At 45.4% G+C, this 21,659-nt stretch overlaps 2 protein-coding genes across 12 annotated transcripts in view; one reads left to right on the top strand and one right to left on the bottom strand.

Moving 5' to 3' along the window:
* Positions 1-12,563, bottom strand: part of MAPDA (N6-Methyl-AMP deaminase) — a 37,595-nt gene extending 25,032 nt beyond the window's left edge. For 3 of the 10 annotated variants that reach the window (XR_016218063.1, XM_008269104.5, XM_089310216.1), the window contains exons 1-4: positions 12,121-12,343; positions 4,321-4,552; positions 3,992-4,122; positions 3,114-3,174 (exon numbers count right to left, since the gene is read on the bottom strand). Coding sequence is in view for 6 of the 10 variants with exons in the window: in XM_008269104.5 (XP_008267326.3) it covers positions 3,114-3,174; positions 3,992-4,122; positions 4,321-4,386 (258 nt within the window). In the remaining 4 variants the exon portion in view is untranslated. Of the gene's footprint in view, positions 1-3,113; positions 3,175-3,991; positions 4,123-4,320; positions 4,553-11,203; positions 12,004-12,120; positions 12,344-12,429 lie in introns of those variants that run through there. The other 7 variants (XR_016218064.1, XM_089310213.1, XM_089310214.1 and 4 more) reach the window with 6 other exon arrangements.
* On the top strand, positions 12,489-20,784 carry LCMT2 (leucine carboxyl methyltransferase 2). Of its 2 annotated transcripts, XM_089310211.1 has the most exons (3): positions 12,489-14,463; positions 16,188-16,403; positions 20,552-20,784. In XM_089310211.1, the coding sequence occupies exons 1-3, from the start codon at positions 12,489-12,491 to the stop codon at positions 20,632-20,634; spliced, it is 2,274 nt and encodes a 757-aa protein (XP_089166337.1). In that variant the 3' UTR covers positions 20,635-20,784. The 2 variants fall into 2 exon arrangements, with proteins under 2 accessions (XP_089166337.1, XP_051678421.3); XM_051822461.3 differs by lacking the exons at positions 16,188-16,403; positions 20,552-20,784 and having other exon boundaries at positions 12,489-14,613.
* The last annotated feature ends 875 nt before the right edge of the window (positions 20,785-21,659 follow it).

The raw sequence follows: 21,659 nt of genomic DNA, 5'->3' as shown, positions 1-21,659 counted from the left end.
TGGGCCGAGCCAAAGCCAGGAGCCAGGAGCTTCTTCCAGGTCTCCCAAGTGGGCAGCAGGTATCCAAATACTTGGGCCATCCTTTGTTGCTTCCCCAGGCACATTAGCAAGGAGCTTGATCAGAAGTGGAGCAGGGGTCGGTGCTGTGGTGTGGTGGGTAAAGCTGCCGCCTGCAGTACCAGCAGTACCTGCAGTACCATCCCATATGGGTGCTGGTTCGAGTCCCAGCTGCTCTACTTCTGATCCAGCTCTCTGCTACCGCCTGAGAAAGCAGCAGAAGATGACCCAAGTGCTTGGGCCCCTGCACCCACGTGGCAGATCCGGAAGAAGCTCCTGGCTCCTAGCTTCGGATCCGCATAGCTCCTGCCGTTGCGGCCAACTGAGGAGTGAACCAGCGGTGGAAGATCTCTCTCTCTCTCTCTCTCTGCCTCTCCTCTGTGTAACTCTGACTTTCAAATAAATAAATCTTTAAAAAAAAAAGAAAGAATACTTAAAAAATTTTTAAAAAATCTCTCAGCTTTGTCTCACAGATGTTTCATTTGTTAAATTGGACATCTCAGTGTCATTCTAGCAGTACTAAATCAAATGTACAGAACCAGGGCCAGCACTGTGGCATAGCGGGTAAAGTCACTGCCTGCAGTGCCAGCATCCCACATGGGTGCTGGTTAAAGTCCTGGCTGCACCACTTCCGATTCAGCTCTCTGCTATGGCCTGGGAAAGCAGTAGAAGATGGCCCAAATCCTTGGGCCCCTGCACCTGTGTGGAAGATCCAGGAGAAGCTCTTGGCTTCAGATCGGCGCAGCTCCAGCCGTTGTGGCTAATTGGGGAGTGAACCAGCGGAAGGAAGACACCCTGCCCCCCGCCTCTCCTTTCTCTAACTCTTTCAAATAAATCAAAAATAAATCTTAAAAAAATGTACAGAATCTTTCTCATCTAATACAACTTTTTACTAACTTTCATTCTGAAATGATGAATATGGTTCTATATACTCATGGAGTTAAGTTCTCGAATCTAAAATTGTATCATTTTCCTTGGTAACACCCAGCAACAAAGTGAGATCAAAGCCCCTGAGGTGGATATTCCTAGCAGGGCTCAATGGATCTGTCAGAGTGGCTGCAAGAGAACGCCCTTGGGGTGCCCATAAATCCCTGTGCAAGTCTCTCACATAGAACTTACCACATTATGTTGAATTTATCCGCTTATGGGTCTGTCCCTGCAACATGATTATAAATTCCTCAGAGGCAGGATTGTCTCTTGCTCTTTAGATCAAGAAGGCCCGGTACCCAGAACATTTTGAGCACTGGATCAACTCTTGTTGAACTAAATTATTACAGAGTTAACTCTCCTCTAAAAGGCGATTAATTTACTCACTACTTATCACTATGATCAGTCTCCACAAAGGAGGAAACTTTTTCACTTTTTTAAAAATTTATTTGACAGATAGAGTTAGACGTGAGAGAGACAAAGAGAAAGGTCTTCCTTCTGTTAGTTCACCCCCTAAATGGCCACTACAGCCGGAGCTACGCCGATCTGAAGCTACGCCAATCCAAAGTCAGGAGCCAGGTGCTTCCCCCTGGTCTCCCATGCGGGTGCAGGGGCCCAAGCACCTGGGCCACCCTCCAGTGCCTTCCCAGGCCACAACAGAGAGCTGGACTGGAAGAGGAGCAACTGGGACTAGAACCAGCGCCCATATGGGATGCCTGCACCACAGGCGGAGGATTAACCAAGTGAGCCACGGTGCCAGCCCCTGAGGAGGAAACTTTTTCTTGACCAGTCAAGTTAGTTCTCCAGAAACATAGGTTATGCTTTTTTTTTTTAAAAAAAATTTTTTTATTTATTTATTTGAAAGAGTTACAGAGAGGTAGAGGTAGAGGTAGAGAGGTAGAGAGGTAGAGAGAGAGAGAGAGAGAGAAAGTTCACTCCCTAATGGCTGCAACAGACAGAGCTGGGCGCTGATCCAAAGCCAGGAGCCTCCTTCCAGTCTCCCACAGACTTGGGCCATCCTCTACTGTTCTCCCAGGCTATAGCAGAGAGCTGATTGGAAGTAGAGCAGCTGGGACTTGAACTGGCGCCCATATGGATGCCGGCATCACAGGCGGCGGCCTCACCCACTATGCCAAAGCACTGGCCCCTGGTTATGCTTCTTACTTTGCATTTTCCCTAATGGTTAAGAACACTGGCAAGATTTTGCTTCTTTCCATTTATGAACACAGTATTTAAAAACCCATCTTAAAGGTGGATGTTGTGGCCCAATGGGTTAAGCCACCACTTGGGATGCCCACATCCTATACTGGAGTGCCTGGTTCGAGTCCGGGCTACTCTGCACTTCAAATCCAACTTCCTGCTAATGTGCCTGGAAGGCAACGGGTGATGGCCTAAGTGCTTAAGTTCCTGCCACAATGGAAGACCTGGTTAGAGTTCTTGGTTCCTGGCTTCAGTGTTGCTTAGCCCTAACTGTTTGGAGGCATTTGGAGACTGAACCAGCAAATGGAAGATCTTTCCCCTCTTCCTCTCTCTTTCTATGATATGCTATCTTTCAAATAAAATAAATACATCTTTTTTTAAAAAATAACTAAAATGCCATCCTGGTCAGTTCAATGATACAAAAGCCAGTCTGTCAAAGCTTCAGATAAGAGAACCCAGTGGTATCCTCTAGTCTGTCATCCCTACCTGGAAGGCATGATTTCCCTAGGGATTCATCACTCAATCTCTAAGCACCTCAGGAATGCCTTCATTCTCTAGCATGTCCATCCAAGCAGTTAAAAGGTCTCTATGTAGTACAGATAAACCTTTATCAAGAACATGCCCATCTGTTTTCAAGTACTTCGTATGATACACTCTACAGAAAACTGGATCCGATTTTCTCCTCCATTCTGTCCTCTCCAATAGAAGATGCTGAACTTGATTCTTCTATTTTTTATAATGAACACGGTCTTTTACATTAGCTGTAACTTACACAATTGTCTTATACTGGTTTTGAAAAGAATTGTTAGAATAAAGAAGAAAATATTTTTTATCAGACCCTTAAGAGCAAAAGGTCATATGAAACAACAGATGGACATAAATTTAATACACAAATTTTAAACTATCCTAAAAATTCCCTCATATCTTACCATTAGAATATCTTCAGGACTAGTAGTAAGCTGATGAATTATCTGAAACATCTGGAAACATCTGCAACATGAATGAAAAATTTTAACATAATCTAGTCATCAAAAACTTCAAGAGAAACTCACTAATCTGAATTAATTGATTATAGGCTAATAGTAAGTATATATATTTATACTTACACAGAACTACAGAAAAAAATTTTTAAACATTATATTAACTTTGAAAGATCTATTTATTTATTTGAAAGTCAGAGTTACAGAGAGAGAGAAGGAGAGGTACAGAGAGAGAGGTCTTCCATCCGCTGGTTCACTCCCCAATTGGCCGCAATGGCCGGAGCTGCGCCGATCCAAAGCCAGAAGCCAGGAGCTTCTTCTGGGTCTCCCATCCAGATGCAGGGGCCCAAAGACTTGGGCCATCTTCTACTGTTTTCCCAGGCCATAGGAGAGAGTGGGATCGGAAGTGGAGCAGCCGGGACTCTAACCAGCACCCATATGGAATGCTGGCACTGCAGGCCGGTGGCTTCACCTGCTATGCCATAGTGCCGGCTCCCTTACTGATACTTTTAAAAAAGAAACACTAGTTTACCCTCTCCAACCCTACCCTAGTCCCTAGTAGCTGCAAACTGGGGGAAAACATCAATATGCCCATATTTTCAAGGCTACAGAATACTCCATTATTATATGACTTCATAAACAACACAAATCATTGAAAATACTGTTCACACTCTCACAGTTGAAAAAATGCTGTATGTCAAGGTTATATTCTCTGAGCCAGATGCCTGCATTATTTAACTACTAAAATCTAAATTCTTATATTTCACTTATAATCTCAAACTACTGTTACAGAAAAAAAAGTATATCTACAATCTCCCCAAACTCACTCTTCAAGAGTTCTTTTCTTTCCTTTCTCAATCATAGTCATCTCATCGTGGATTTTAAAGTCTGGCTTCTTGGCTATTAACTTCTTCATGGTATTAGAACTAATGGATCCATTCAAGTGGGCATGAAGTTCCTAAGAAAAGGGAAAACATCATTAAGTATCACCCAAATTCATATCATTATCCCAAGTACTGGATATCTGTAGTCCATACTAGGCAAATCACATATTAGATTTATCTACCTAAGATTACTTTTTTTGTGTGTGAAAAGAAACAATATAAAAGTCATTATAATTAGCAATCACTCAAGAATTCCACAGTTGAATGCTCACCACTTTTGGTAGTTCCAGGTAAAAGTCTGTCTTCCATGACTGGTGCTGTTCCTCCACCTCCACCATGATTTCAGTAGGGAAAAAATGGTTCCTCTCCACTCTTACTCTTGGTGTGCAAAATACAGTGTATTTCAGTCAGTAAATTCTGTGGTCCTGAATTTTCTTCAGATTATTTTATTTCCACATATTTTGATGAGATGAGCTCACTAGGTAGGTCTGGGCTCAGCTTCACCTATTTTTAACAAATGTGTTTTCAGATGGTGATATAAAAGCAAACAAATGGAATTCTGTCAATTAATTCTTCAAAGGCAAAAGCTTCTCCACAGCTCACTTAAGTCTGAGGTGGAGAAATTATCACTAAACAATCTGAACTAGAAACAGAAATGGCTCATTTACCTGTTGATGCTTTCTATAAACCTACTTTAAAAATTAAAAACCTTAAAAGGCCTATTTTGTGTAAAACCAAAATTTACATTTTTGAATTATTAATATACAAAGGAAGAGCAGCAGTATCAAGAGTCAGATGGACCTAGGTTTATCTTTTTACCAGGTCTGCAGTTTAGTAGTGAAGTGGCCTAAACTCATTTATCCTCATAGTTTCAATTTCCTTATTTGTAGAAATGAAGTAAAGATACAGGGTAGTTGTGAGGGTTAGAAGGGTAATTTAAATTTCCCTCTATGTTACCTATGATCTGGTGACAACCTTTTCTTTTTTAAAGATTTATTTATTTATTGGAAAGGCAGAGTTACAGAGACAGAGGCAGAAAGGGAGAGAGAGAAGAAGGAGAGAGAGAGAGATGGAGGTCTTCCATCCACTGGTTCACTGCCCAAAAGGCCTCAATGGCCGGAGCTGTGCCGATCTGAAGCCAGGAGCCTGGAACTTCTTCTGGGTCTCCCACACAGGTGCAGGGACCCAAGCACTTGAGCCATCTTCGACTGCTTTCCCAGGCCATTAGCAGAGAGCTGGATTGGGAGTGGAGCAGCCAGGACTCAAACAAGCACCCATATGGGATGCTAGGACTACAGGTGGTAGCTTTAGCTGCTACACCACAGTGTCAGGCCCTCTGGTGACAACTTTTAACTCAGAACCTTTATCACCTTACATCTCAATCACTGACTTCTCTCTTACTAGACTGTATCTCAATGGGGATTATTTTTTATTTTACCACCCTAGTACCTACCACAGGGTCTAGCACATTGTGGGTAATAAATAAATCCTCATTACTCTTCACTTCTGAAAGTAGTTTGTATAAGACTAAACAGAACCACAGGAATCTATAGAAAGGCAAACTCAGGGTTAGATAAAAGTGGCATTTCACTGTAATGCCTTAGAAAGTGCTTAACAGTGACAAATAAAATTGATGGGCTATTAAATTGATGGTGTTTAATATCTGCTGAAAAACATAAAAGACTTCATAAAAAATTTTTTAAAACTTCATTCTTCCATGGGTAATGTCAATTTGTCATAAACTGACTTACAAAGTAAATGTTAATCAAAATATTCCCAAAATTATTTATTAAAATTTTATTTTAATGTTCACCTAGATGACTTATAAAAATATCCAGGAAAGGGACCAGCACTGTGGCATCACAAGTTAAGCCACTGCCTGCAGTGCCAGCATCCCGTGTGGGCGCTGGTTCGAGACCCGGCTGCTCCACTTCCGATCCAGCTCTCTGCTATGGCCTGGGAAAGCAGTGGAAGATGGCCCAAGTGCTTTGGCCCTTGCACCCATGTGGGAGACCTAGAAGAAGCTCCTGGCTCCTGGCTTCGGATTGGTGCAGCTCTGGCCATTGCGGCCAATTGGGGAGTGAACCAGTGGATGGAAGACCTCTCTCTCTCTGTTTCTCATTCCCTCTCTGTGTAACTCTTTCAAATAAATAAATAAATCTTAAAAAAAAAAAAAAAAATCCAGGGAAGGCCGGCTCCACGGCTTACTAGGCTAATCCTCCCCCTTGCAGCACCGGCACACCAGGTTCTAGTCCTGGTCGGGGCGCCAGATTCTGTCCCGGTTGCCCCTCTTCCAGGCCAGCTCTCTGCTGTGGCCAGGGAGTGCAGTGGAGGATGGCCCAAGTGCTTGGGCCCTGCACCCCATGGGAGACCAGGAAAAGCACCTGGCTCCTGCCTTCGGATAGGCGCAGTGTGCCGGCCGCGGCGGCCAATGGAGGGTGAACCAACGGTAAAGGAAGACCTTTCTCTCTCTCTCTCTCTCTCTCTCTCTCTGTCCACTCTGCCTGTCAAACAAAAAAAAAAATACAGGGAAAAAAATCCAAAGCCCAGCAGAACATCATATATTGGCAAAAATATAAATAAAAGATCTGGTGAGAGTAGCACTTGCAACTGTCTTTTTGGAAAACAGTATTTTTGGAAAACAATTTGGCAATATCTATTAATTTAAGGCCAGTGTTGTGGTGCCATGGATTTAGCCACCATTTAGGACATCAGTATTCCACATGAGTGCTGGTTCTGATCCCGGCTGTTCCACTTCCAATCCAGCTCCCTGCTGGTGTGCCTGGGAAAGCAGTGGAAGACAGCTCAAGTTATTGGGCCCCTGAACCCATCCCATGCTCCTGGCTTTGGCCTGGCCTACCCCCAACTATTGCAGCCATTTGGGGAGTGAACCAGTGGATAGACAATCTCTCTCTCTAACTCTGCCTTTCAAATAAATAAATTTTTAAAAAATCTATCAATTTAAGAAAAGAAAATAGTTTTGACCTAATAATTATACTTTCATAAATTTGTCCTATATCTCTTAAGATACATACAAATATATTTTTGCAGCACTGTTGATAACAGCAAAAAAAACTGGAAATAACCTAAATGCCATCAATAGGGTAACTAATCAATTATATATCTGTCCAACTGAATATCTACGCCAATATGGAAAGATTTCTATGATCTTACATCACTTTCAAAAAATAGTATCTTTAGAGAGATGGCATTCCTGAACAAAAATATATATGTATGTTTATGTATATTTATGCATAGACTCATAAACAAATATCATACATACTTATATTGTTGTGCCTAAAATACATATGAAATGATACAGAGAAAACTGTTACACTAGAAAGTGGGTCAGAAGTAGGAAAGGTTAGGGGACAACCAGAGCTGTCGCACAGCAAATTAAAGCCACAGCCTGCAGCACCAGCATCCCATACGGGTGCCGGTTTGAGTCCTGGCTGCTCCACTTCCAATCCAGTTCCCTGCTAATGTGCTTGGGAAAGCAGTAGAGGATGACCCAACTTCTTGGGCCCCTGCACCCACGTGGGAGACCTGGAAGAAGCTCCTGGCTCCTGACTTTGGAGCAGCTCAGCTCTGGCCATTGTGGCCACTTGGGGCATGAACTAGCAGATGGAAGACCTCTCTCTTTCTGTCTCTGTAACTTTTTCTGTAATCTTTTTAAAAAAAGATTTATTTTATTTATTTATTTGAGAGGTAGAGTTACAGACAGTGAGAGGGAGATAGAGAGGTCTTCCATCTGCTGGTTCACTTCCCAAATGGCTGCAACAGCCGGAGCTGTGCCAATCCAAAGCCAGGAGCCAGCAGCTTCCTCCGAGTTTCCCACATGGGTTCAAGGGCCCAAGGACAAGGGCCATCTTCTACTGCTTTCCCAGGCCATTGCAGAGAGCTGGATTGGAAGAGGAGCAAGCCAGGTTTAGAACAGGCGCCCATATGGGATGCTGGCACCACCGGCTGAGGATTAACCTATTGTGCCGGCCCCAATAAAATAAATCTTAAAAAAGAAAAAAGAAAGAAAGGTTAGGAGAGAAAATTTTACTTTTGGGTACCTTATATACTTTTCTGCTGTTTGAAAGTTATACTGCAATTTGAAACTATTTTTATAACTTAAAAAAATGCTTAAAAATAAATTTAAAAACTGGTGCTTACAATACACCTTTATTATCACAAACAGAAAAGGTGAAGAAATTTTATGTTTAGACAAAGAGTTGACAGCCTACAATGGCATTTAAGATGGGTGGTGGAGGCCGGTTCCTCGGCTCAATAGGCTTATCCTCCGCCTGCGGCGCCCGCCGGCACACGAGATTCTAGTCCCAGTCGGGGCGCCAGATTCTGTCCCGGTTGCCCCTCTTCCAGGCCAGCTCTCTGCTAGGGTCTGGGAGTGCAATGGAGGATGGCCCAAGTGCTTGGGCCCTGCACCCCATGGGAAACCAGGAAAAGCACCTGGCTCCTGCCATCGGATCAGCGCGGTGCGTCGGCCGCAGCGTGCCGGCCGCAACGGCCATTGCGGGTGAACCATCGGAAAAAAAAAAAAAAAAAAAGAAAGACCTTTCTCTCTGTCTCTCTCTCTCTCACTGTCCACTCTGCCTGTCAAAAAAAAAAAAAGGTGGGTGGTGGGGCCAGCACTGTGGCATAGCAGGTAAGACTGCCGCCTGCAGCGCCAGCATCCCATATGGGCGCTGGTTCGAGTCCCAGCTGCTCCACTTCAATCCAGCTTTCTGCTGTGGCCTGGGAAGTAGTAGAAGATGGCCCAGGCCCTTGGGCCCTGCACCCGTGTGGGAGACCCAGAAGAGGCTTCCAGTTCCTGGCTTTAGGATTGGCTCAGCTGGCTCAACTGGCTCAGCTCTGGCCGTTGCAGCCATTTGGGGAGTGAACCAGCGGACAGAAGATTCTCTCTCTCTCTGAGCCTCTGCCTCTCTGTAACTCTGCCTTTCAAATAAACAAATAAATAATTCTTAAAACAAAAACAAAAACAAAAACATGGGTGGCTAGCTTTTCATATACATTTTCGATTCTATTCCTGAATCCTCACCTAATTTGTGCCTCACTTAGCCATCCTCTAGACTGATCTTTCACCACCCTGGAGTACATTTATGGACCCCCTGGCTACTATGTTAACCTGTGGAGATCTGAAAGCCACCAAAACAAGCATCATCTTTACACATTTTTAAAAAGACGCTATTCCTTGCAGAAGATGCTGCTTCCCATGAAAGCACGCCCTGACAAATCCAACCTTCCTGAGCTACTTTTGGCCTGGATCAGAAGCAGCTGAGATGGAAGGGACTCAAAGACAAAAACACTGGGTTCAGATCTTTCTACATTAATAAAATTTCAACAAGCCACAACAAGGCCCAAACCAAGTCTCCAGTCTCCCAGGAAACTTTTTTCATGCTTCTTTGACCACTCAAAATAATAAAAATATTTGGTACTACTTATTGTGCACTATAAACCAGACACTGAGCTAAACCTCAATGATTAATTAAATTCTTACAACTCATGAGGTATTATGACTCCCATTTTACATAAGAATAAACTGAGATTACAAAAGGAAAAAACAGGGTGGGCAGAGAGGGTCTTTGACTCAGGTGGTAAGATGCCACTTAGACACAGGTGTCCCATTTTGGAGTTTCTCTGCTTGGGATGCAGCGTCCTGCTCACACACACCGTGGGAGGCTAAAGGTGATACCCTAAGAAGTTGGGTTCCTGCCACTTATATGGGATACATGGACAGAGTTCCCTGCTGCTGGTTTTAGCCTGGACCAGCCTTGGCTGTTGAGGATATCTGAGGAGTGAATCACCAGATGGAACATCTCTGTCTCTGCCTTTCTTTCCATTCTTTTTTTTAAGATTTATTTATTTATTTGAAAGACAGAGTTACAGAGAGAGAGGGGAAGACAGAGATCTTCTATCTACTAGTTCACTCCCCAAGCTGTTGTAATGGCAGGGGCTGAGCAGGAGCCAGGAACTCCATACTGGTATCCTACATGGGTGGCAGGGATCCAAGCACTCAGGCCTTTCCAAGGCACATTAGCAGGGAGCTCAATTTGAAGTGGAGCATCCAGGACTTGAACCAGTGCTCATATGGGATGCCAACATTGCAGGTAGCAGTTTAATCTGCTGTACCACAACACCAGCCAAAATCTGCCTTTCAAATGAAAATAAATTTTAAAAAAATATTTAATAGAAGGAAAAAAATCCTAGAACACCAAAATCATACATTTTGTCCTATTCTCTTTCCTCTTAAATCACTTTTCTGGCCGGTGCCGCAGCTTAATAGGCTAATCCTCCACCTGCGGCGCCAGCACATGGGGTTTTAGTCCCAGTCGGGCCACCGGATTCTGTCCCGGTTGCCCCTCTTCCAGGCCAGCTCTCTGCTGTGGCCCGGGAGTGCAGTGGAGGATGGCCAAGTACTTGGGCCCTGCACCCCATGGGAGACCAGGAGAAGCACCTGGCTCCTGGCTTTGGATCAGCGCGGTGCGACGGCCGCAGCGCGTCGGCCGCTGCGGCCATTGGAGGGTGAACCAACGGAAAAAGGAAGACCTTTCTCTCTGTCTCTCTCACTGTCCACTCTGCCTGTCAAAAAAAAAAAAAAAATCACTTTTCTTGGTCTCTTTGTAAAAAAAGACATTCATATTTTAAACATAACATCTTCAGCCTACTAACTTGTTATTAAATAAAGCCATTTCTACAGAGCTCTGGTTTTTTCAGTCTTTCAACTCCTTTTCCCCCATTTGGCTCTCAATCAATTCTGAGATACTTCACAGATCAGCACTAGTCCTCTCACTTTACAGAAGATTCAAAGACCCAGGAAGCTCAGGGGAGCCCTCCAGCCAGGCCCCTCAGAGGTAATTCCAAACTCTTCCAGTGTTCCATTGCATCCAACTGCTTTACTCGAAACTGACAACCCTGCCACCAACTGCACAGAGGAAACAGAGCCATCAGGCACGACTCCCTTCTATTTCTCAGTCTTCATCTCACATCCAACCTTATCTTTACCCACACTTTTTTTCCCTCATGAATCAAGGGAAAAAAGGTTCACTCTTCTGTCCCCAGGCCTATTACCTTACTACAAGTCCTTACTCCTCCAGTGAGTTCAACCCCTCCCTTTCCACTGGCTGATTTCCCTCGGGGACAAAAAGGTACCTGCTTTATTTGCTTCCATCTGAAAACAAAACAAAGGAAAAACTCTTCTTTATCCCACAATCTTCATTAGCTATTGTCCTCTTTTCCTTCTTGAGCTAAATAAGCGCCTGCAAAGTGGAATTTAGAGTGAATGTCTCCATTAGCTTATCTCCCATTCACTGAAAAATGGATCTGTCCTGAATGTTACACACAAACTGCTTTCCCTACCGAGCTCTTAAACACCCAAGCTAAATGACATCTTTCAATGAACAAATCTTTATCCTGACCCCAACTTTTTCTTGACTCCAGTGTTCTAAGTCCTGGCTGGATTCCCAAACTGCTCTTAACCACTATGTGATACTACTTCCAGTTAACCACAACATAGAGTCAAGCTGATTTCATTCTCTATTGCAGTCAAGTCACCAAATCCTAACCAATAAATTGTAAATGTCCTAAATATCTCTGGAAGCAGCTTCCTACTGACTCCCAGCCATCCAATCTATGGTTATTTCGGACTCCAACCTGGGTTCCTTCCTGAAAAACAAGGCTCAGACACATCACAGGGAATAACGACCTCGCTCCCAGGATCTCCCCTTCCTCGCATGCCTTCAGCATCGCCTCGGAATCACACCATTTTGGAAGTGGAGGGGGAGTGTCGCTTTATAGACGGGAAACAGCCCAGCACAGAGCTGGGGGTACAAGGGAATCAAGTTACCTGAGGGAGGCCGTTTACTGTAAATACCTGTAAATTAGATGTTAAGATCAGTTTCTTCACTTTGCACCTGACCTCACCGGTTTGTCTTCAGGTTTAAATGTAGCCCCTTTGACAACAAAAACGCAATTAGCAACTATTATTAATCAGCACCCAGAAGAGGTCCGTGGTGCTGACCACTCCTTCGCTATTCAAGGAGTCAGGTCGTCAGTCCCCAGAGACTCACCTGGAGATTTCGCAACTATGAGGCTCTAAACATGTTTTCTCTTCAGACTGAAAAGCTGGTACAGAAAAATGCAAGCGGCCCTCCCCTAACACACATATCACAGGGGTAGCACGCTGTCTTCCCGGCAGAACCAAAAAAAGGTCAATCGCCCTCGTATTTTAGCGCAAGCTACCCCTTCCTGAGCTCATTGGCGCCGCGCGCTCTCCCCGGAAGTGACGCACATTCGTGCGCGGAAGAGGAAGTCCAGAGGAAGGGTTTCTTTTTTAAATCCCCCCCTCCCCGTACGGAAATCTGTGAGGTGTGCATTACAGGCGCGAAAGAGCGGCTCGTGACCGTGCCGGGCCGCCGTTCCTGAATCTCTCCTGGCCATGGGCCCGCGGAGCCGCGAGCGTCGGGCGGGAGCCGTGCAGAGCACCAACGACAGCAGCGCCCTCAGCAAGAGCTCCCTGGCCGCGCGCGGGTACGTGCAGGACGCCTTCGCCGCGCTGCTGGTTCCTGGAGCCGCGCGCCGCGCGCCGCTGATCCACCGCGGCTACTACGTCCGCGCACGCGCCGTGGGGCACTGCGTGCGCGCCTTCCTGGAGCGGGCTTGCGCGCACCCCGAAGGGCGTCGTTCCCAGATCCTGTCTTTGGGTGCAGGCTCCGACTCGCTGTATTTCCGCCTCAAAACTGCAGGCCGCCTCGCCGGGGCTGCTGTCTGGGAGGTGGATTTCCCGGAGGTGGCGCGGCGCAAAGCGGAGAGAATTGGAGAGACGCCAGAACTGTGCGCGTTAACCGGCCCTTTCCGGAAGGGGGACCTGGCGTCAGCGCTGTGCTTTGAGAGCTTGGACTACCGCATCCTGGGCCTGGACCTGCGGCAGCTGCAGCGACTGGACGAGGCCCTGGCCGGAGCGGGCCTCGGTGCGGACTCGCCCACTCTGCTCTTGGCAGAGGCCGTGCTGACCTACCTCGAGCCAGATAATGCCGCGGCCCTCATCGCCTGGGCAGCCCAGCGGTTTTCTGATGCTCTCTTCGTGATCTACGAGCAGATGAGGCCGGAAGACGCCTTTGGCCAGTTCATGCTGCAACATTTTCGGCAGCTGAATTCGCCGCTCCATGGCCTGGACCGCTTTCCTGACGTGGAGGCCCAGAGGGACCGCTTCCTTCACGCTGGCTGGACTGCCTGCAGTGCCGTGGACATGAATGAATTCTACCAGCGCTTTCTCCCCGCACAAGAACGCCAGAGAATGGAAAATCTGGAACCCTTTGACGAGTTTGAGGAGTGGCATCTGAAGTGCGCCCACTATTTCATTCTGGCAGCTTCCCGGGGAGACACTTTCTCCCGAACTCTGGTGTTCCCACCCTCAGAGGAGTTTCCCCGGATAGATCCAGCTTCCCCTTCAGGAGTCTTCCCTGCCAGTGTAGCCACAAGGGACATCCAGGGTCCAGACCTTAAGAGGTACGGCCATGCCTCCGTCCTCTTGAGCCCAAGCACCATTCTCACTACAGGAGGATTTGGAGAGCAGGACGGACGGCACTGCCGCGTGAGCAAGTTTCACCTGCTCTCAAGAGACTGTACCTTTGAATGGAAAGGCAGCCAGATATGCAGTTGGGAGACAGGGGCTCAGTGGGATGGACGCCTTTATCACACAATGACGAGACTTTCGGATACTCAGGTTCTCATTCTGGGAGGGAGACTTTCCCCAGTAAATCCAGCCTGGAAGGTTCTCAAACTTCATCTTCCTAAGAGTGAAAATAATAGCAGTGAGGGTGTGCACGTGACCGTAACGAAGACTGACCCAGAAGATTTCTCTTTGTCATGTTGGCGGCATTCGACGACAGAAGTGTCCTGTCAGAATCAGAAATACTTGTTTGTGTATGGGGGTCGAAGCGTGGTGGAACCTGTATTAAGTGACTGGCATTTCCTCCATTTGGAGACGATGGCCTGGGTCAGGATCCCTGTGGAGGGGGCTGCACCTGAAGCTCGACATTCCCACAGTGCCTGCGGTTGGCAAGGGGGAGCCCTTATTGCTGGAGGCCTGGCGGCTTCTGAGCAGCCATTGAACTCTGTATTCTTTCTGAAACCAGTTTCTTGCGGATTCCTCTGGGAATCAGTAGACATTCAGCCTCCCATTACCCCAAGATATTCCCACACAGCTCACGTGCTCAATGGAAAGCTGTTGTTGGTTGGAGGAGTGTGGATTAATTCCTCCTCGTTTCCTGGAGTGACTGTGATCAATTTGACTACAGGACTGAGCTCTGAGTATCAGATTGACACAACATCTGTGCCCTGGCCTCTAATGTTACACAATCATACTAGCATCCTCCTTCCTGAAGAGCAACAGCTCTTGCTCCTTGGAGGAGGTGGGAACTGCTTTTCCTTTGGCACTTACTTCAACCCCCATGCAGTAACATTAGACCTGTCGTCTTTAAGCACTGAGCAGTAAGGACTGGACTCGGGTATATTCAGGACCCACTAAAGTAGATAATAAAGGTTTCCATAAATAGGACTTGACTCTGGCTATAGGTATTGCCATTTCCTCCCCTTTTTTCCCCTTAACTATATTCAGCACAGAAAGGGTAAAAGATTATAAAATACATAATAACAATCATTAGGATAGTAAAAAAGTAAAATCTAGCTAGAATACAGAGGCCATACAGGCCTTTGTATTCATATGTTCTGTTTGTTGGTCTTCCTCCAATTAGGTAATCTAAGTTTAAGCATTTATTGAGTTAAAATGGCCTTTTACCTAAGTCAAGGAAAAAAATGTGCCAATCCTGAGCCTTGTGATTTGAGAAGGTGCCTTGGAAAAAGCTTCACACAGATATTTGATGTGAACACAGAGTTGAGACGGGTGTGTGGTTGTCACTTGGGGCATCCCATATCAGAGTACGTTTTTTGAGTCCCAGGCAATCTGCTTCTGATCTAGCATCCTGCTAATGAACACCCTGGAAGGCAGCAGATGGTTCAAATCCTGGGTCCCTGCAATTGACATAGGAGACCTGGATGGTGTTCCAGGCTCCTGGCTTCAGCCTAACATAGGCCTGGCTGGTGCAGGTACTGGGCGAGTGAACCAGCAGATGGAAGATTGTCTTTACCTGTCAAATAAAATAAGGAAAACTGAAAGAAAAAAAAATATATATATATATGTGTGTGTGTGTGTGTGTGTGTGTGTGTGTGTGTGTATAGTGTTGAATATAGCTGAATGGACATGGTATTGACGTAATTTTCTTCATATGTGAACCCTGGAATAACTACAATTGGAGTTTGATGAAAGCATTGTGCTCTTTAGTGCAACAGAGAACTCTGCGATAGCTTTAACTACCAGAAACATTTGTAGGACTCAGTGAAAAACCAAAACCATTTTTGATAATTTTTTTTGCTGCTGGTTCCATATTTATTTAGATCTGTGCCAGTGTACCAAGCATTTGATGTGTTATGTTCATAGTATGTTTTACTCTAGATCTACTCTCCACCCTTCATTACACTCTGTCCCAACAAGCTGACTTTTATGGACCACATTAGTGTACTGTGTCCTCTAGTTTCTAGTTGAGTCCACCAGTCAGGCACAAGAGAGGAATGTGGGCAAGAAGAGTGAGTCAGGATATTCTGCCAGACTGCAGGTGGGCAATGGCTACATTCCATCCAAGGCTACAGCTCCTGTCAATGTAGTCCCCTTCTACAAGACAAAGCTCTAGTCTGTGTCACTCCAAGTGTCTGTAATTAATTGTTCTTTTTCCTTAACCTCTGCATGTATAGGAGTTGTAATGGCTTCCCAACTGCCCAACATAGGAGCTATGCGCAACAAGTGACTATTGAAACAACATAATTAAAATTAAGTAAAATTAGGAATTGGAATTAAGTGATTTAGTCATGCCACATTTTAAGTGCTCAATAGCCAAATGTTGGTTATGACTACTGTAATAGACATAGATGTGTAACATTTCCATTATTGCAGATTTACTGGGCACTGCTGAGGTACATGAGCACCTTGACTTGGTTTCCTGTCACCGATCTTGCCCCATTAAAATTGGTGTCTTCTTTAAATTCTCAGTTATCCCTTTTTTTTTTTTTTTTTTTTGGACAGGCAGAGTTAGAGAGAAAGGTCTTCCTTTTCTGTTGGTTCACCCCCCAAATGGCTGCTACAGCTGGCGCGCTGCGCTGATCCGAAGCCAGAAGCCAGGTGCTTCCTCCTGGTCTCCCATGCGGGTGCAGGGCCTAAGCACTTGGGCCATCCTCTACTGCCTTCCCAGGCCACAGCAGAGAGCTGGACTGGAAGAGGAGCAACCGGGACTAGAACCAGGTATGCCGGTACCACAGGTGGAGGATTAGCCAAGTGAGCAGCAGCACTTGCCCAGTTATCCCCTTTCAACAGACAGTTTGTTTCCTGGTGAGCTTTGTGAGATCATTGAAATGTCTTAGTTCTTCATCTTTAAAACTGAACCTTAATTTGTCCTCTAAGTTGTTCATACTTCGTGAAATTCACATTTAAAAAGGAAGTGGCTGGGGCTGGTGTTGTGGCACAGCCACCACTTGCAATGCTGGAATCCCATATCCAAAGTACCAATTTGAGTCCTGGCTGCTTGGTTTCCAATCCAGCTCCCTGATAACACTCCTGGAAAAGAAGGGAATAATGGTCCAAGGACTTGGACCCTTGTAACTCATTTGGGGGACCCAGATGGAGTTCCTGGCTTCTAGCCCAGCCCTTGCTGTTGTGGTAACTTGGGAAGTGAACCAGTGGATGATAGCTCTCTTTTTCACTTCCTCTCTTGTGCTCTTGTCACTCTGCCTTTGAAATAAATAAATTTTTTCTCAAGATAATAGCTTTAATGGTATTAAGTGTACTACTTTAGTATACCTTATTAGTCTTCAGTACTGGAAAGCTTTGTAGTATCTTGACTGAAAGTACCTAAATAGTTCATTAATAACTATAAATGTTAATATTTTGGATGTAATATAGCACTTTTTCTCAAATTTTTAATTAATTTTGCATATCAATGAGTGTGAAAGATGATTAACAGAAAACCAAGTATATGGAAAGGGGCATGTTGGCTGTTAGATGAGGACAAACTGAACAAAGAGTTGGAGATTTAACTTGAGATTCTTGAGACTTCACAGCGCCTTTTCTGGGAAATAAACAGTTTGCTACAACTGGGTGGGCCTTCGGCAAGGCTATCAGTGGGGCAGGTACTAGGTAGCTGGCAGGAATACAACTATGATGATGTGGGGAAGGGGAGGACTGCTTTGTCATGCTCATCTCTAAGTTTGCCACAGCTACCCCAGTCTCTTAGGAGCAGTTTATAGCAGAACACTACAATGAAACAAGTGTTCACAGCTAGACATAGATAGTACCAGGGTTCTAACGAAGGTCTCACTCTAAAGACCAGGTTATACCTTCCACGATGCTGCTGCTTAGAAGATGCCATCAGCCATTATTATGTCAACACTTTTTTGGGGAAAAAATTGAGGAGAAAAGTGGGAGCATCAGGAGAGTGTGGATGTGTGCCAGACCTAGATGAGTCGTATGGTGGTGCCTGTTCTCTTGAGCACTGCCCAGTATGGCACCTTATGAGTAACCGGGCTTGTTCTCCCTACAGATGTAACCCACATTTTCTGTGAGTGACTACCAGATTAAGTATGCCCTTTACCTTTCTAGATTTGCATCATGCTCAGTTAAGGAATTATTCATCTTTCAAGTTCTATTCATTAGGCAGGGGTGGGGAAACTTTTTTTCTGCCAAGGGCCATTTATATATATATAACATCATTCTCAGGTCATACAAAATTATCAACTTAAAAATTAGCCTGCTATAGATGTATTGAATTTCAAGTCCTGCCAGTTGTTGCCTTGGCAGGGCCAGACCAAATGATTTTCCCCCACCCCTGCCTTAGAAGGTTTTTGTCTGTTCTGAGACTTATTTTATTTATTTGAAAAGCAGAGTTACAAAGAGAAGGAGACAGAGACAGAGATTTTCCGTCTGCTGGTTCACCCCTCTAATGGCCGCAATAGCCAGGACTGGGCCAGGCAGAAGGCAGGAGCCTGAAACTCCATCTGGGTCTCCTACATGGGTGGCAGGAGCCCAAGTATTTATGGCCTGAGTAGGCCATCTTTTGCTACTCTCCCAGGCACATTAGCAGGGAGCTGAGTTGGAAGTGGAGCAGTGGGCCTTGAACCAACAGCGGTGTCATAAACAGCAGCTTACCCCGATGCACCACAATACCGACCCAAAGCCTTAGAAGTCGTGTCAGGAACATTTATACTGTGCTTTTGGAGAATATTTTCTGAGTATTGACGGGTGCTGGATCACTGTTTTGGACATTGATGGAGAATACGTGGTTGGGAAGGGGAAGTTCCTTGGCTGAGGGAGGGAATTGTGTCTGCCTGGTTCACTTCTCTATCTGAAGCATGGTAGCTGCTTCAATAGTTCCTGGGTGGAATTTCACACTGGCACTCAAATAGATTATCTCTGAATATTACTATAATGCTACCATGCACAAATAGATGTCAAAAGTTTCTGTAATTACTTGTACGTGTAGGTAACCATTAAAGTTTCAAAGACTTGGGGCCGGCTCTGTGGCGTAGCAGGTAAAGTCCCCGCCTGCAGTGCTGGATTCCATATGGGCACCAGTTCGAGTCCTGGCTGCTCCACTTCTGATCCAGCTCTCTGCTATGACCTGGGAAAGCAGTGGAGGACGGCCCAGGTCCTTGGGCCCCTGCTCCCATGTGAGGGACCTGGGGGAGGCTCCTGGCTCCTGGCTTTGGATCGGCGCAGCTCCGGCCATTGCAGCCAATTGGGGAGTGAACCAGCAGATGGAAGACCTCTCTCTCTGCCTCTTCCTCTCTGTGTGTAACTCAGACTTTCAAGTAAATAAATAAATCTTTTTTTAAAAAAAAGTTTCAAAGACTCTCTGCTTAAGAGTTTTTAAAAATTTTCTACACTTATTTAAATGAACCCAAGGACTCTGATATGGAATTCAGGTGTCCCAACCAGTGTCTTAACAGGCCAAACACCTGCCTTGTTTTAGAGCCTTTTAAATCAATTTCCTTGACCTGAGTAAAGATGACAGACTTCCTGGTGTTGTTCCTAGCTTTACAGAATAAACCTGAACCTTCTCCCTGATTGCAAATTCTAGCTGATTCTCATTCTCTTTTGCTCCCTGGTTACCTCATATCCTTTGGAAATGAAATGAGTTAACTTTGCCAAAGGGCTAATCTGAGGGAGTAGGAACATTCAATTAAATATCCTCTGAGCACATACACATAGGATCTTCCTGTGGTGGTGTGATGCTTCCCTGGTTATGACTTGGTGTGTAACTCTCAAAGTAAGTTTCATAAAGGAAGAGGAAAGACCTTGCCCTAATTTTTATGTGAAAAGTCATTCACCAACTAATTGGCAGGCTAAGGCCAGGAAATAAATTGCAATAAGAATTATTCTTAGGATTTTACATGACATTCCGTTTTTGCTAATTCCTTAGGCTTTGGTCACATTTTTAGGTTTTCCATTGGAGCTCCAACCTCATATTTACACATTACTTCAGAAAGAACGAAGCTGATCTTTGTTTATGGCTACATCAGCAACTTAACCAAAACAATATTTAAGAAAAAAGATCGGCCAGTGCCACGGCTCACTAGGCTAATCCTCCGCCTAGCGGAGCCGGCACACCAGGTTCTAGTTCCGGTCGAGGTGCCGGATTCTGTCCCGGTTGCCCCTCTTCCAGGCCAGCTCTCTGCTGTGGCCAGGGAGTGCAGTGGAGGATGGCCCAAGTCCTTGGGCCCTGCACCCCATGGGAGACCAGGAGAAGCACCTGGCTCCTGCCTTCAGATCAGCGCGGTGTGCCGGCTGTGGCGGCCATTGGAGGGTGAACCAACGGCAAAGGAAGACCTTTCTCTCTGTCTCTCTCTCTCTCACTGTCCACTCTGCCTGTAAAAAAAAAAAAAAAAAAATCGCCATTTCCTCTTCTCAGCCACCACTTCCATTTCTTGTCCACCAAAAACTATCAACTAAAAGAGCAGTAATGGCAATGACAATCGAGTCCAGTCAGCAATATTTTTCTTACCAGTGCATAATATATAATAGATGCCCCCAAAATATTCACCTCATGAATACATGGTTGAGTTAGGCTAAAATTAGTAATAAATTAGTACTGAATTATAATGTTAAGGTCACAGATCTCCACCAGAAAAATCAAAACACAGTTATGATAATTAAAAATAAATTAGTATTGGTGCCAGAATAGACAAATGGATTCAGGAATAGGCTGGTGGAGAAGTGGTGTTCAAATCAAGGAGGAAATACTGGGCTACGTAATATATGGTGTGGGACCCCTTGCCTGATGAAAAAATGATGTTAGCTCCGTGTTTCTCACCAATCACAAGCATAAATTCCAGACAGATTACAGACTAGACTCAGTCGCCGCCAGCGCCTCAGCCCAGTCGCTCTTCTGCCCCTAGCTGTCTACTCCTACGCCATGCTGCGGGACCAGAGCTTCCTGTGGAGCATCTTCCAGAACGTGGACAAAGACAGGAGCCGGTGACGTCGGACAACAGGCTGCAGTGGGCGCCGTCCAGTGGTACCCAACTCTGTTGGGTGACTGTCGGGTGGGTGACCGGGAGACTGTCAGGGCGCTCATACCTGTGTATGACGGGGAGAGCGAGGCTGGCGTGTGGAAGGTAACAGCACTGACTGGCACACGTCTTCCGCACCTGTGGACAGCGGCAACTCCAGGATGATCGGCCAGAACCAGCTCAAGCAGGCACTCACAGGTTCTGGCTGCCAGCTCTCTGACTAGTTCTAGTGACACCCTCGTTGGGAAGCCTGACAGACAAGGACAGGGACAGAACTCATTGCAGCCTTCAGCCAGGGCTGCGGTGTCCTGCAGAGACTGATGGCTGGATCCTGTCTCTCATGAAGAGTATCTTTTCTTGCTCTTCAGAATCCTGCAATATCAGATTTGTGAAGAGCAACACAACTACAGAAGAAAGACTGAAAATGCCAAATCTCTTACCTTTAATGGAATGGAACACAGATGTTAGATTTTACATAATAAACATCTGGGACCTGGTTGTATGTATGTGGATAGCTGATTCATGTTTTTGCAGTTTTAACATAATCATTATGATGCAAACATGTGGTTTGCTGACTGTTTAATTGTACCAAAAGGTAAAAATATAAAACTCTAATAATGTATCAGGAATTCCACGTGTCAAAAACACATCATGAACATTTCCAGATTCTCCAGTTCTATAGTGAAAATATCAGCCAACAGGTCTTTAAAATAATCCAGAACTAGCATAGAGGCTTTTTCATGTGCCTTACTTTTTAAAGAAGAGTTTATTATATTCATTGGAATATGTGACATAAACAATAAAGTAAATGGTGCAGAAAAAAAGATCAAACTCACACACACACTCTAACTGCTCTAAATGAGCATTAAAACAAGTATAGGCCGGCGCCGCGGCTCAATAGGCTAATCCTCCACCTTGCGGCACCCGCACACCGGGTTCTAGTCCCAGTCGGGGCGCTGGATTCTGTCCCAGTTGCCCCTCTTCCAGGTCAGCT

Source organism: Oryctolagus cuniculus, chromosome 12, assembly GCF_051225735.1.
Source record: "Oryctolagus cuniculus isolate XC-2025 breed Fujian yellow rabbit chromosome 12, ASM5122573v1, whole genome shotgun sequence".
Taxonomy (NCBI): Eukaryota; Metazoa; Chordata; class Mammalia; order Lagomorpha; family Leporidae; genus Oryctolagus; species Oryctolagus cuniculus.
This window is presented reverse-complemented; position numbering and strand designations above follow the sequence as displayed.